The sequence below is a fragment of the Cucurbitaria berberidis genome, assembly GCF_010015615.1.
Source record: "Cucurbitaria berberidis CBS 394.84 unplaced genomic scaffold K460scaffold_1, whole genome shotgun sequence".
NCBI classification, from domain to species: domain Eukaryota; kingdom Fungi; phylum Ascomycota; class Dothideomycetes; order Pleosporales; family Cucurbitariaceae; genus Cucurbitaria; species Cucurbitaria berberidis.
Window position 1 is genome coordinate 6,900,905 of NW_024468935.1, and position 13,448 is coordinate 6,914,352.

Below are 13,448 nucleotides of genomic sequence, written 5' to 3' on the forward strand. Positions count from 1 at the left end.
CAGTGGTCACACAAAAAAGCGTAACAGAAGTTTGCACAAAAACGCTGGTTCTCGTTGGTTGTCGGCGGGTCGATGCAGGAGCTCCGACCGAGTCGGAGCTCGGTGCATTGCCATCATGAGAGTACTTAGATGTACATGAAACGTAAAGAGAGCAATGAAATCTTGTCGCTCTACGCTATGCTATACCCTCATCGACTATCGTAGAAACGCCGTCGCTATGCACTATCGTCCGCAGCCAATGCAATGCACAATCATAAGCCATCTGTTTCCTATGTAAACGTTTCTGGATCCGTTGGCAATCCGCCAACTGGGTTTGTAGCCCGAGTACTTCTCGTACCGTGGTTTCCATCTACTTCAACCTAACACGCTTCTCCGCAGGCTCAGCATCCGGGTTCAGGCTAAGGGTAGCGTTCTTCGACGGCACCCAATTGTGCTGCTCGCCATCGACCTGCTTCTTGCCCTTGCCATCACCGGACTCTTTCCGCACGGAACGCGGCTTCTTCAACGGCCACGGTGCTTCGATAGAAAAGGAAAAGACCTCACGCTCAGGTCGGTGGCTCGCTACGCGCTTGACATGCTGAGCTTGTTCGTCGTCCGCATCGCTGTCAGCTGCTGATGCCAGCTCGGTGGTAGTAGTGCCATTCGCCCGAATGTCGCTCTGTGTTTCCGTCTTCTTCGCCACTTCCTTCGTGCTATGATTTTCGTTCTTTTCATCGTCGGCGTTCTTCTTGCTCTCTTCGCTGTCTGCAATTTCTTCCGTGTAGCTCCACATCAAGTTTACTTCGCCACGAACCAGGGCTGTGAGCCACAGACTACCGAGGACCCCTGGAACAAGGTAGAGCAGTGCGGGCTGTGCGTGGTTCCAGATCATCATCACACCGAGTGTAGCCAGCAGGCCGGCGACATAGCCCACAAGACTGGCCTTGAAGTATGTCTTGGGGAAGGTAAACGGGGCCTCGGGTTTGCTCTCTTGGCTCTTGGAGGAGACCCAGAGCGGCCGGCCGGTGAGCGAGTGTGTCCAGAAATGGTCAGTCCAGCGGCCTGCGAGGGAGAAGTACTTTGGCTTTTTCACGTCATCTTCCTCGCCCGTAGCGGCTGCGGGGATGCGTTCCTGTCGGCGGAGGTAGAAGAGGTATAGATCGAAGCGGAGGGCAAGGCCAATCATGATGCCAGGCAGTACGACGTCGCCCAAGCCGAGCATTGCGTGGGATGGGGCTGCGTTGGGATCGTCGGTCATTCCGGGGCGAGGGAACATGAGCTTGATAGGGACGTCGAGGGATTTGGCTACGGTTACCATCATGGGTCTAGGCATCTGTTAGCAGCTTTTCCGTAAGGAACGGCAGGAAAGAACTTACGTGAAGAAAACAAAGTAAATGTCGTAGAAGAACAGCGCGCACAAGATGAGACTACCCGTGCCAAATGTCGTTGGCGACATGAGCTGCAGGGCACCATATGAGAACCCAAAGCCCAGCAGGTTCGTCAGATACCATGGCTTATCGACCAAGTTGAAGTATGCCACGGTAGTCAAGCCAGCCAGGACACCAACAATACCGTGTGGCCCCACCTTGAACCTGCCAGCGAACATGCGATGTAGATACAGCCTCAACGTCCACTTGTTCCCAGGCATCGCGCGATCGGCCCACAGCATTTTCCTTGCACGGTCGGGCAGAGATATCCTAGCCAAGAAGCCCGGCAGAGGTGACACAATAGGCTGCTTGTCCTTGATGTTGCCTGCTACCGGCACTGCCTTCTCTTCTGTACCGTTGACGTGATAAAGCGCACCGCCCACGACATGTCGCCGGGGGTATATAATCGAGTGCCCAATGTCAAGAACGTCCGTGACGAGCCGCGAGACGGAGAAGACGCCGAAGATGGCGAAGTAGGCATTGAGGATCTTGTTCAGCAGCGCGGGGTCCTTCATCCATTTGAGGAGGAAGTACAGCGATGCGAGAGCCATCCCTGCGAAAAGAGGCATGAGGATGGCGTCTGTGGGTGATAGGCCTTCCATGATGCGTTGTTCCTCCTCGTCTTCCTCATCGTCTGTAGAGTCGTCATCCTCGGCCTTGCGCTTCTGCTTGGTGGGCTTCGCGGCAGACGACGGTCGAGAGAGCGAGGCATGGGCGCCTGCGTATATGGGGAAGAGCGCTGAGGCGATTAGGTGGATGTAGGTGGGTAGCATGGGCTGGATGTTGGAGAATTCGTAAGCCGCGCGCCCGAGGAACTGCGCGAGGAGGCTGGGGTCTGTTTCTGCCATGATGAGGCGTAGAATGTTGATACCGTATCTACGCCAGTCTTATAGGACTTTCAACAAGGTCGTAGCTTCGTGGTGGGGTGGGTGGTGTCTCGACCCTCAAAGTCAGGTCGTGGAACGTCAACGTGTCCAGTTGGCCACTTGAATCGCGGGTAGGATGGTGGGGAGGGTGACGAAGATGCTGAAGAGGTCAGGTAGCGCGACCAGAAAAGTTACCCGACATGTGTTAACAGAGCGTATAATCCGTGTTTGCTAGGTGCGTGCGGCAGCTGTCTTGGTGTTTGACATTGAGAGCAAACCAATCAAACACGAATGACGTAGCGTCCTGATCGGCAATGCGTCTCTTCCCGTCCCCAGATCTGCACGAGCTGGGGCCTTGCATCGAGCAGCCTCATCGATCTGAACTCTATTATCCAGTGCCTGTTAGTGTCTGCTTACATCCATGCATGTCTGCATCACTAGTCCACCGGCGGGCCCGAAGTTCACTACCGCTAACAGCACCATGTAGTAAAGAACCAGTAGTAAAGAACCAGTTTGATGCGCAATCATGCCATTGCTATGAAATATAGGTACATGCATCCATGTACTGGTTTGACTAACGTGCTTGTTGCCGCCGCTGTCCGGCTCTACGGACCGTCCCCTTCCACTTGTATATACAATTTCTGAAGCAAACTCCCCAAAAAGAAATGGTATCGTGTGCGTCGTACACTCGTCATGTGCTGGATATCGAGTTAAAGAAGCGAGCTCCAACTGGAGACAAAGCAGACGCCGAACCAAACTGAAACAGGACAACCCGGAGAGTAGCAGTCCCTTTATACTTTACTCCAAACCCAAATGATTACAAGACAATTATTTTAGACCAAAAAACAAGTGGAAAAGAGATTGCGGGAAAGACCATGGAGTAATGGGCAAGACCGGCTGACCCAGCTCCTAGGCCTATATGTACAACAGCGCCGGAACGCGAACATTAATAATACTGATAAGGAAATGAGGTGGTGGTGCTGATTAAGAAAGGAGAGGTTAGCAGGTTGTGCCCATGCTATTGGGCATGATGAAGTCTCTCTGCATGTCAAAGGACATGCCATCAACATGAACGCGGTGTTGTGACTCGACAAAAACATCGTGTACATTGGTGAGGGCGGACCCTTCCCATGGCGATACAGCCGTGAGCATCTTGCCTTGCCGAGTGGGAGGCGTGACTGCAGCTATGATGCGGTCTTTTAGCTGAGCCGTTAGGGAAATGGGTCGCTTGCAGTCGAAGTATGAGGAATTTGAGGCTGATGAATTGGCTGACGGCGCTGACAATGAAGTGAGTTGTGGGCGCGAGAGGTCGGAGGAAGGGTAGTCGCCGTCATGGTGAGACGCGGGCGAAGGTGCTAGTTCAGCAGACTGGTCGGGGAAGGTAAAGGCTTTGGCCGTATCGGGTTCCTCTTCCTCGTCGACGGGTGTAGAGGAAAATAAGAACGAGGAGTGGGTTGAGCCTTCATAAAAGCCTAGGACTGAAGGGGTATAGTTGCTTCCCTTGGACATGTTGTCGTTGGTAGGATAATGATGCTGGACATTTGGCATCGAAGGCACATCGTCATCGGTATCATCGTCGGCTGAGCTCCAAGCTGAGAACTGACTTTGCATTGGTGGCCGAATGGGGGGAATCTGTATGACTTTGGGTGCTTCTATGGGTCGTCTTACTACTTGGTTTGGTGGTTGTGGCGGTGTTTGGGCACGGATAGACAGATCCGGACATGAGCGAGGCGAGGTGGGGTCATGACCAGGGGTGTAGGTGGGTATGTTCCTTAGCTGGGCTTTGATGAATTGTGCCAGGTTGGCCGAGTAATTTCCCAGGGGATTCGGGTTCGTGGGCGTGGTGGTGCGGGAGTCGTCCTCGCGAGGCTGTGCAACCACGGTAGCAGTGCTCCGGTCCGATGCATCGGAAGGTATCCTAGCGTGGGAGTTTCTGGCTTCGAATGGCGCTGGTCTCTGTTGCTCACACGTTGGTACGGGTGCGGGTGCAGGTGCAGGGCCGTTGAGAAAGTCTAAGTGGTGTCGAGGGTCAAAGGTGGTGATGGTTCCGTCATTGACTGAGTGGTTACGCCGACTATGAGCTCGGCGTTTGCTGACAGCAGCCCTGCCCTCTGCCAGCAATAGTTGTGCCTCTGGTGTCGAGCATCCCAAGGCTTCGACGATGGGGTAGGAGTTGCTTCGCTGTCTTTGTGTGCTGGGTCGAGGACTCTCGGCCCTCGCAGGTGGTTCAGGCTGCCGACTTTCCATGGTTGTGTGCAGTTGTAAAGGTCGGGAAGAGTGGGTTACGAGTCCCAGGTCATGGCAGCGGGAGGAGCAGTGCCAAGTTGTGTACTGTCAAAGGAGCCCTTGAAGAGAGAGTGTAATCGCCTTGGGCGAGGTTGGCAGGCGGCTCTGTATATACGTGCTGAGCGAGCGTTGTGCGGAGAGAGCGGATAGCGATGCAGCTTAGGAAGCAGAAAAGAGTGGTCGTGGTAGGTTGGTGCGAAGGGAATCGGACAGGCCGCTACTATGAGTGTGGACCAAGTTCGGTTCCGACTCACCCACCAGCCATGGATGGCAGCCCTTTTGTTAGGTTCGCTGGGAATAGAGCGGCACTCGAAGCCCAAAAACGCGTTTGGTGGCCGACCAGGGTCTTTGCGGGCACATGACGTTTACGAGACTTGGACCGCGGGCTTGGGCGCAAAAAAAACCCGCCCAGGACGAAGCAAAGGAACAGGACGAACAGGACGAACAGGACGAACTGCTGTCCCCCCTGCCCATGGCGTCGTCCACAATGCCGGAAGCCGCTAGCGTTAAGAGGGTGTTGGCCAATGGACGCGTAGACCAGGCCAACTAGCTATCTCCTCCCCTGATGCCTGTCATCACAATGTAGTGGCAATAGAGGGCAGTTAAAGTTAGTCAGGAGCATTTTTCTTTTCCAAGCGTCCGACTACCGCCTTGGGCCATCAAGTCTCGTCTTGTCTCGTCTCGTCTGCCTCCTCGAGTCGAAGCGCTCGAGAGAGTCAATGGTTGACTAGCTGATCAGCTGATTAGCTAGCCACGACGCACTCACTCACTCCTACACGCATCCACTGTACCCACTACACCACATACCAGTGTCACAGCAAGCGAAACGCATACAGAGTCACTGGCAAGATCATCGAGATCGACACCACCCTTGCCCGTCCGGCAGCTGTCTGTGTTTCCTACTGCTGCCTTGATCAGCCCTGCTCCCACTGCTTCCACTGCTCCCACTGCTGCCAATCAAGGATGCGCCTGACAAACCCCGCCCTGACTGGGCAAATGCCCGACACACCTAAAATTGTCCTGTTTCGACCAGCGCCTGTCCACGTAACCCACAGCCCCGTGAACGCGTTCGAACTGGCTCACAAGCGGCCTGCTGCCTCGCACAAGGTTTGTACTGGGAAACGTCGCGATCCGAGTGGAGCGAGGCGTGGTACGCGCTCCTCTCGGCTCGCCAGTTCCGGCGTAATCCTGGACCACCTCTCAACACCAAGGCCTGAGCTTCTCTCCGAACAAACACGACCAGAATCAGGGCACCCAACACCCTAGCCCAACCTGACACTAGCTAGCTACCTGGCTATACATCTTCAGAGTCGTCTTGTGCCATGCATGGTCAGGCCTTTGGGCATCTCCAATCTGTTCCGCCGGTCGCCTTGTTCGGCTTCGTCTCACCGAACTCGCACCTTGACACCCGAGCCTGGTCAGAGAGAGTCCGAGTCCGAGTCGTATCCAACTTGGCACTGTATAGTCACCAAGTCTGCTATCTAGTAATAAGAGAACGCCACGGCCCTGACTATGATCCCTCGAAACCCTCGAAAAACGGTTGATTGCGTCGTGAAACAGCCCACAAAGTACTCAGGTACTCGAATCGTTGGCAGAGTCTCTTTCTTTTTCCAACCACAACTGAAACCCCAGTCCAGCAGCCGAACCCTGTCGCTGCAACTGCCGCAAAAGGCAAGCGACATTGGCCAAAACTTTCCTGCCAGCAATGACTTCGGCCGTGCCTTCCCGAACTGCGCCATCTTGATTACACCTCACAAAACTGCACCGGCAACAGCATCGCGTACGTCTGTGTCTATGCCATCCATCCGTCACTCTCCCTTTTCGGCTGCTCTCTGAAGTTTACAATCTATTCCGAGACCTACTTGCCCTTTTCGCTTTCCGACACCTCCGTCTTCCCCAATGCGCACAACGGCCTCGTAGAGCACTCGTGCCCCGTCGTTCCCTCGTATCCTTTCCAGTTCGTCTTGGATCAGTCAATGCTACTCGCATCCTATGTCACTGCCACCGTATTCCTCTCTGGTTTACCTCTGCTGTTCTTCGTCGCGCGCTTCTTCGCGAAACGCTCGATGCGACTAGTATGGACCATTGACGATACACTATTGATCTTGGCGCTGCTGTTTCTATACATGGTTGTAGCAGCGTTTGTGGTCTCGATGGCCGCTAGGCTCGTCCGTCAGCATGTAGGCCTTGCGACAACGGGGAAGCTCAAAAGGACACTCTTCGTAGGACAAAAAACTACCAGACACGAATGCAGGACTCACACATGCAGATACTATGGTTATACCGAATGCCCATGGCCGCGAGCTTAGCTTCGACACGATGCGCCATCTCCATCTTCTTCCTCCGCACCTTTTATACCAAAACACATCCATGGCTGAGACGCATTGGTATCTATCGAAGCAAAACCCCCTCAACCTCTTTTTACGTATCCTTGTTGATTTCATGCGTAGCGTGCTTTTGCATCTTTGCCTTCATTGCCTTGGGCCTTACCTCCATCCTCGGCATGCTGCTACACTGCCAACCTTTGAAGTACAACTATACGATACCCTTGGAGAACCCTCGTTACTGCTTCACGCTGAGATCATTTCGCATTACCGTGGCGTCAGTTGGAATTGCACTAGACGGCCTCATCTGGATACTGCCTCATTGCGTTGTTTGGAGACTGCAGCTTCGCCTAACGAGCAAGCTTGCAATCACGGCCATCTTCGCTTTGGGTTTGCTGTGCGGCGTTAAGCACACCAAGTCTCTATGGGGGTTTGTTAACAGCCATCTAGCAGCATCGTCATCGGCGGACTCCGCATCAACTCGTTTGCAAATGTGGACCTGGGCGACATAACATTCGGTATAGGCGCCACATTGATATGGTCCATCACCCAGATAAGCACTGGGATTATAGTCGCCTGCTGTCCGTATTTGCGCCCTGTGTTTGAAAAAATGCTATCGTGCAGGCTCACTCGCCCCACCACCCGCAGGTCGCAGATTTCACACAGCAGGCAGTCCTCAATAACAGTAACCACAAGCATCTGTCTCCAAGACAGCTTGCAGGCACCGCCGCCACAAGGTACCTTCCATGATGGTCATCAGGAACCGTGGGCTCCAACGTTTGATGTTGAACGGGGGCCAGCATCGGAGTTTCAAAAGGCCGGGACTTGCTGTGGCGACTCTCCAAGCTGTGGCTGTCTTTGATGAAGTGAGGTGGGTCGCAACAAGGTGTATTCTTTCCTTTGCTGGAATTCCTAGTCTGTCCAACCACTTTATCATCTGATGCCATATTCAAGGGTGCTCGCTACCAAGAAGTGCAAGTCTCTGTTCTACCCTTTGTCATATATTTGCTACTCCGAAGCTAGACCACCCTGCCGCTACTAATTGCTTAATGCACCTGCCTCTCAATGATAGCACTTCTTCGAACTCTTCCACAAAACCCACCTGCGTACTTAGGCCTAATTGCCCCCTGCTATTATCTCCCGCAGCGAAAACTGCCTGTTTCCCCCCGTCTTCACACCCTGGCACTTGCGCAGCAACCAGGAGATGTCCATTTCCTATCGCAACATCATGCACCCTCGCCTCCTCGCCCTCAATGCATACCGTCAGACACTTGATAAAATCATCTTGCTCGCCTTCAGCCCAGATGCCCGTTCTTACCGACCGCACTTCGCTCCCGTTGTACTCCGACATATCTACTTCCTTCAGCACTCCAAGCTCACCCGTCGACCCGGGACACGCTTGGCCCCACAGAAATAACTCCCCGTCGGTACTCACAGCCGCACTCATATACCCGCACGACGCCACCTTTGCAACGCATGTCTCGGAAAGGTAGGGAACAGGCTCAAAAGTTGAGTTACCTTCGTATGCCCGGCCAAGACATTTCGAGTACCGTGGATCACGAGTTGAGGTGTAGACTTTACCCTCATGATCGAGGACGGTGCTGGTCGTTGCATTTATTTCCCATTGTGTGGGGATGAAGGAAGCGAGAGGTGTGCTATTGGTGATGCAGTGGAGAGGGGAATGTGAAGCAAGGTGTCTTTGCAGATCTGATAGGCAGGAGACGTGGAGGATTTGCGCTTGGTTGGTTACGCGGTTCGTTGCGCTGAGGAATACATCCCCACTACTTGAGACGTTGATATCTATTATCCTGTGACTCTCGTTCACTGGGAAGACTTGGAAGTCTGGTTGCCCCTCTTCTATCTCTAGTTCCGTGGCAAAGATGATTATCTCGTTCTTGGTGCTTGAGGCGTCGGGGCTCGAGATGACATAGCCTCGCAATCCGTCGTGCATTGCGCCGCCGAAAAAGTGGACTGTGCTATCATCCTTGCTAACGGCGGTTTTGATGTGCTCATCACGAGCTAGGTGATCTTTTTGGGCGGCGGTGAGGCCTGTGCCTCTGTATTCAACTGTCCACAAGTCTGTGTGGTCTTGGCTTGCAATCACCACATCGCACCATGACGCCCAGAGGATTGTGGCTGCTTCGGCGGTGAGGGTGGAAGCGGGTGGAAATTGAGCGTTGACGCCGAAAGTAAAAAGCTCCATCTTGAGATGACAGTACCAACGGAGGGATGTTGCAGATGACGTAGATGGATGAATTGGGCCGACAACGTGATTTCGCGTGCATTGGGCGGATTCTCAGTGCGAAAACAAATCTAGCGCTAGGGGTTCGCGGTCGCGTCCTCGTCCCATGTCACACACGTCCCCACCACCAACAATGCGCATAGAATTAAAAAAAGGGATCTTCAGGGTCTGAAATGTACATCGCAATCTCTCGGTCCATTCTTCGCTTGTTGAAACGGGCAAAGTCCACATGTAGCATGTCGCTTAACGCCCAAGGTACGTCCCTGAGGAATGACATCACAGGAGAAACACAACGACCAGGGTGCATCTCCCATCCATTCATCGATCCCCGCCAGGTACGATCGCATACATGCCTTATTATTATTATTATCATTAACCGCCCGTGCGATGTATCGATTCCGGGGATTCTATCGAGATTTCGCTTCCCAGCCAGTCTCTCTTTCCTCGTAGGGGTGCATCCTCCGATCCCTCACCCCCTTCCTTCCTTCCTTCTCCTTATTATTAGATGCAAAGGAGATGCCACGTCATGCCTAAGCGCTGCAAGAAAGAGAACAACGACCCTTTTGGCACGAGCCCGCCGTATGTCGACTGCCACCATGCGGCGAAAGTATCTGCATGGACGCGCTTTGTTTAGTCTCGATAACCGGTGGTGTTGTTTGGGGACATAGTTACCTGCAACGGGCCCTGCTTCCGCGAATCCTAGCGCCTCGAGGACCCAGGGAGATAGTATGGCTAGCACGCCCAAGGCGATCATCGTGCACATGATCGGGTGCTCGATAACGAAGCCTTCGATGCTCCGAGCGACGTCCCAGGCCTTGTGGTATGCATCGCGCATTGCTGGACCGAGCGTCTCGTGTGCGTCTTGGAGGGCTAACGTGAGTTTCTCGAGCACCCACTTCGCGATGTTTTCTTTCCAGCCATAGACGCCAACGATGGAGTCGAGTTGCATTCGTAACGCGTGACCGGTAGTCGCGGTGCGGAGCATAGTGTTGACCACATCGTCTGCTATATCTATGGCACAGCGGATGTCATCGTCGCGAAGGAGCGCGAGCTTCTCGTCGGCGTACGTGGTGTCCTTGGGCTCAGCGCATGTCATACAGGCGACTATGGTCTGGAGGCGTGCAATAGCCATGGTGGAGTTGTCTTGTCGGCGTGGAACTTGGGTGGTGTTTGTGGTGCTGATATGTACTCAGAGTAAGCGCTCAAGGCTGAACTGCGCCGCACAAGAAGATCACAAGACGGGGGAGTGAAGCACAGCATACCAGTTCTCCCGATGCTACGGAACGCCCTCGCCGAATCAACTCCCGCGCCCCGCAATGCTGTGCCACGGTGCTGAGCATGAGTGTGTTGGGCTCCAGAGGCAAGGCGCGTGAATGCCAAACTTCCTGTGGTAAACATTCCTGCGGTATCGATACTAGAGCAGGTTTCTATCTGCACATCTTGGATTGTGCAATCCTTCAAACTGCGAGCGGTATCATCTTGACATGATGATGCAGTATCACGGCAAGTCTTAGATAGCTTCTAAGACGCCCCGATCTGGCTTTGTCGAACAAACTCCAAGTTAGCCATGTTCTTGGAAGTGCTTTTTGCTTCTGACGAGAATACTCACCACCGTCATATAGACCGCTTTGAGTGACTTCCCAGATGTCACGGATTTGCAACCGCAGTGTAGTCCGTATTGTTGCCATCTGACACTGGAGCAGTGCTGTTTCAAATTAGATGAAGCTTGTTTTCTTTTATAAAATGCTTCCACTCTGGTCGTGGATGCACCTTTGTAAGTCTTCTCTGTCAATTCAATGTTTCATACACTTTTATTCCTTTTTTATAAATCTGATATATTGTAGGTTCACAGTACTGCGACATGGTCTGGTTTCCACTAGTATGTGAACATGAACATAGGAGACACTGGCCGCATGCATTGCTATCAGCTGATAGCGAGATCGACTTGGTTTATACACATTCGTTTTACTTTCTTGAGACTGTATAACAGCTTGTAGGCGTTTGTAGGTCAAGCAGTGAACACAGCTGCTCGTATTTCCTTTACCTTGAGGGACTCGTCTCGATCTGCCCACAAGCAGCAAGCTACATTTCCACATTTACCTTTACCTTTACCGTTACCTTTACCGCTTTCGTTATCAAGTATCTTGGGCAACGGTTCCGGCTCTTCTATTTTATACACGATCTCCTTCCCAAGAACAAACTACTCATCATTAGACGAAACTTCAGCGTGCGAACCATTCGGCTGTTGGAGGCGACTCGAAGGTATCCAGACTACTCTATTCTTCCTCACAGGTGTCACGACTAGAAATTCGTCCACCATGGGTGGCCACGCATTCAAGCGCCTCCACTGCCCTCGCATGCCTCCTACTGTCTATAACCAGGTCAAGTTGCAACTAACTACCGCACTACACACGATCTTCTCTCACGTTGTTGTGGCCACTGAGATGCCGTGCAAGGTATGATCCATAGACATTGTAGATTAAGTGTTTGCTGACATGTTTAGCATGACTATGGCGATGTCGACTTCTTCGTCTCCGGACCACTTCACTCTCCTACCAGTAAGACAATCGAAACTTTCGACTGGAAAGGAACCATCCACGCTATCAAAGCCGCATTCAATACCATCCATGGACGCCGCGGCTTTCTTAATCCCGACTGCATGTACTTTGCTGTTGCTGCCCCTGACCCCGACGATGATTACTTTATCCAAGTCGATGTCAAGGTCTGCTTCAAGCCGAAATCATTCGAGTGGAACACGTTCCAGCTGAACTACGCTAGCAATAGCAAGATTATCGGCAGTATGGTCAAGCCGCTGGGCCTTACTATCGACCCTGAGGGACTACATCTTCGTGTGGAAGAGATCGAAGAGACCAATTTCCCTGGAAGCATGATTTGGGTTAGCAGAGATGCGAAGGATCTACTGAGGATTGTTGGTCTAGATAGGAGGATCATTAACGCGGGGTTCAGGACCGAAGACGAGAGTAAGTGCACTGTTTGTATGGGCTAGAATTAAATTAACTATAACTCACAGTCTATGAGTACTTTGCTAGCTCCTGGCTCTTCAACCCAGCACACTTTGCAGCGCGCTTGGCTGAAGAGAAGTATTTCGACCGCCTTGAAGATCGCTCACCACACTGGATATACTTCCTTAAAGAATGGATTCCGGAGCACTATCCAGGCTATCAGTTGTCGGCTGAAAACACTGAACGCTTTGACGTACAGAACAACGAGTTGCAGGCATGGTACAAGCGAAATAGAGCAGCTGTTCGCGAGAAAGTCTTCAACATGTTCCCGCACATCGCAACAGAGTATTATATCAAGCGATCTGCTTACATGAAGGTGCTAGAAGAGCACAAGCTGAGAGAGGCGATTGCCAACGCCATTCCTACCGAGAGGAATGGTTGGACGGACGATTTCCTACAGCCCAAGATCGTCATCAAGCAGCCAGCCTCAGCGACAGCGCAGCTCCCTCCGATGGAGATTAGCGAAATAATTCCACCATCACCTTGTTCACATATGGGTAAGGGATCCGGCCGCGATGTGACCTTGTCTAAAATTCTTCCAACGAAGACACACCCTCTCACGCCTCCAAGCGAGCCATGGGACATACCTGTCTACCTCGATGCTCTTCCACGCACACCTCCATTGGCCTGCACGCCCTATCCGCCACCGGCCAATATGTCTCGTGAAGCCAAACTCCTCTGTCTTGCGCGCTGGACGCGCTTCGATCCCTCCACTGGGACACCTTATCTCCTCCCCACGCCCCACGGCAAAGACTTCGAAATGCACTGGGCAGACGCCACTTATGCAGGTGCCACAGAACAAGTTCTAACCGAGTGGGCAAGGGAGATGTGGTGGCATATCTGGATCAGGCAATCGCATGTCAATTATGTCGGGATGTGGAAGAAGAGGTTTGAGAAGGAAGACCTCAAGGCGGAGAAGGAGAAGCTGGTAGAGGAAGCGAGGGTCGAGGCGGAGAAGTTGACGAAGGCGAATAGCGAGAAAATTATGGCTAGGATGAAGACGTTGAATGTGCGATTAGGGTTGGAGGAGTCTGGGTATGTGGTATCTTAGGACGTATCGACGAGGAAGAACGTGTCTTTCCTCTCAAGCCTTTGGATCTGGTATAGTGTAGACGTAGGTCAAGGACATTCTTTAAGGCGGGCTCTCTTCGCTTCGTTAGCCACGGATCTCTTACCTTTATGTAGGCTAAACGCCGGAACAGCTGCTTCCACTAACTACCCTTGCTACGCACCACATCATTCTAACAGCAACGAATACGCATTCAAGTGGATCAGTTTGTCTTGGGCCTCTAATTGCCGCT

At 52.7% G+C, this 13,448-nt stretch overlaps 6 protein-coding genes across 6 annotated transcripts; 2 read left to right on the forward strand and 4 right to left on the reverse strand.

Annotated features, from left to right (window-relative positions):
- Positions 1–349: 349 nt before the first annotated feature.
- On the reverse strand, positions 350–2,254 carry K460DRAFT_373956 (intramembrane protease 2; the record flags this gene model as incomplete). Its single annotated transcript, XM_040934628.1, has 2 exons — positions 350–1,304; positions 1,356–2,254. The coding sequence occupies 2 exons, from the start codon at positions 2,252–2,254 to the stop codon at positions 350–352; spliced, it is 1,854 nt and encodes a 617-aa protein (XP_040794663.1).
- Positions 2,255–2,784: 530 nt separating this feature from the next.
- On the reverse strand, positions 2,785–4,984 carry K460DRAFT_362861 (uncharacterized protein). Its single transcript, XM_040932717.1, has one exon. The coding sequence runs from the start codon at positions 4,517–4,519 to the stop codon at positions 3,272–3,274; it is 1,248 nt and encodes a 415-aa protein (XP_040794664.1). The 5' UTR covers positions 4,520–4,984; the 3' UTR covers positions 2,785–3,271.
- Positions 4,985–7,061: 2,077 nt separating this feature from the next.
- On the forward strand, positions 7,062–7,744 carry K460DRAFT_271426 (uncharacterized protein; the record flags this gene model as incomplete). The annotated part of the gene is made up of 2 exons (XM_040927723.1): positions 7,062–7,279; positions 7,333–7,744. The coding sequence occupies 2 exons, from the start codon at positions 7,062–7,064 to the stop codon at positions 7,742–7,744; spliced, it is 630 nt and encodes a 209-aa protein (XP_040794665.1).
- A 135-nt stretch (positions 7,745–7,879) lies between these two features.
- Positions 7,880–9,085, reverse strand: K460DRAFT_271819 (uncharacterized protein; the record flags this gene model as incomplete). Its single annotated transcript, XM_040927759.1, has 1 exon — positions 7,880–9,085. One exon carries the CDS (start codon positions 9,083–9,085, stop codon positions 7,880–7,882), a length of 1,206 nt encoding a protein of 401 aa, XP_040794666.1.
- Positions 9,086–9,625: 540 nt separating this feature from the next.
- Positions 9,626–10,256, reverse strand: K460DRAFT_274148 (uncharacterized protein; the record flags this gene model as incomplete). The annotated part of the gene is made up of 2 exons (XM_040927938.1): positions 9,626–9,735; positions 9,797–10,256. The coding sequence occupies 2 exons, from the start codon at positions 10,254–10,256 to the stop codon at positions 9,626–9,628; spliced, it is 570 nt and encodes a 189-aa protein (XP_040794667.1).
- A 1,186-nt stretch (positions 10,257–11,442) lies between these two features.
- On the forward strand, positions 11,443–13,312 carry K460DRAFT_299873 (uncharacterized protein; the record flags this gene model as incomplete). The annotated part of the gene is made up of 3 exons (XM_040929815.1): positions 11,443–11,580; positions 11,628–12,105; positions 12,156–13,312. 3 exons carry the CDS (start codon positions 11,443–11,445, stop codon positions 13,196–13,198), a joined length of 1,659 nt encoding a protein of 552 aa, XP_040794668.1. The 3' UTR covers positions 13,199–13,312.
- Between the last annotated feature and the right edge of the window lie 136 nt (positions 13,313–13,448).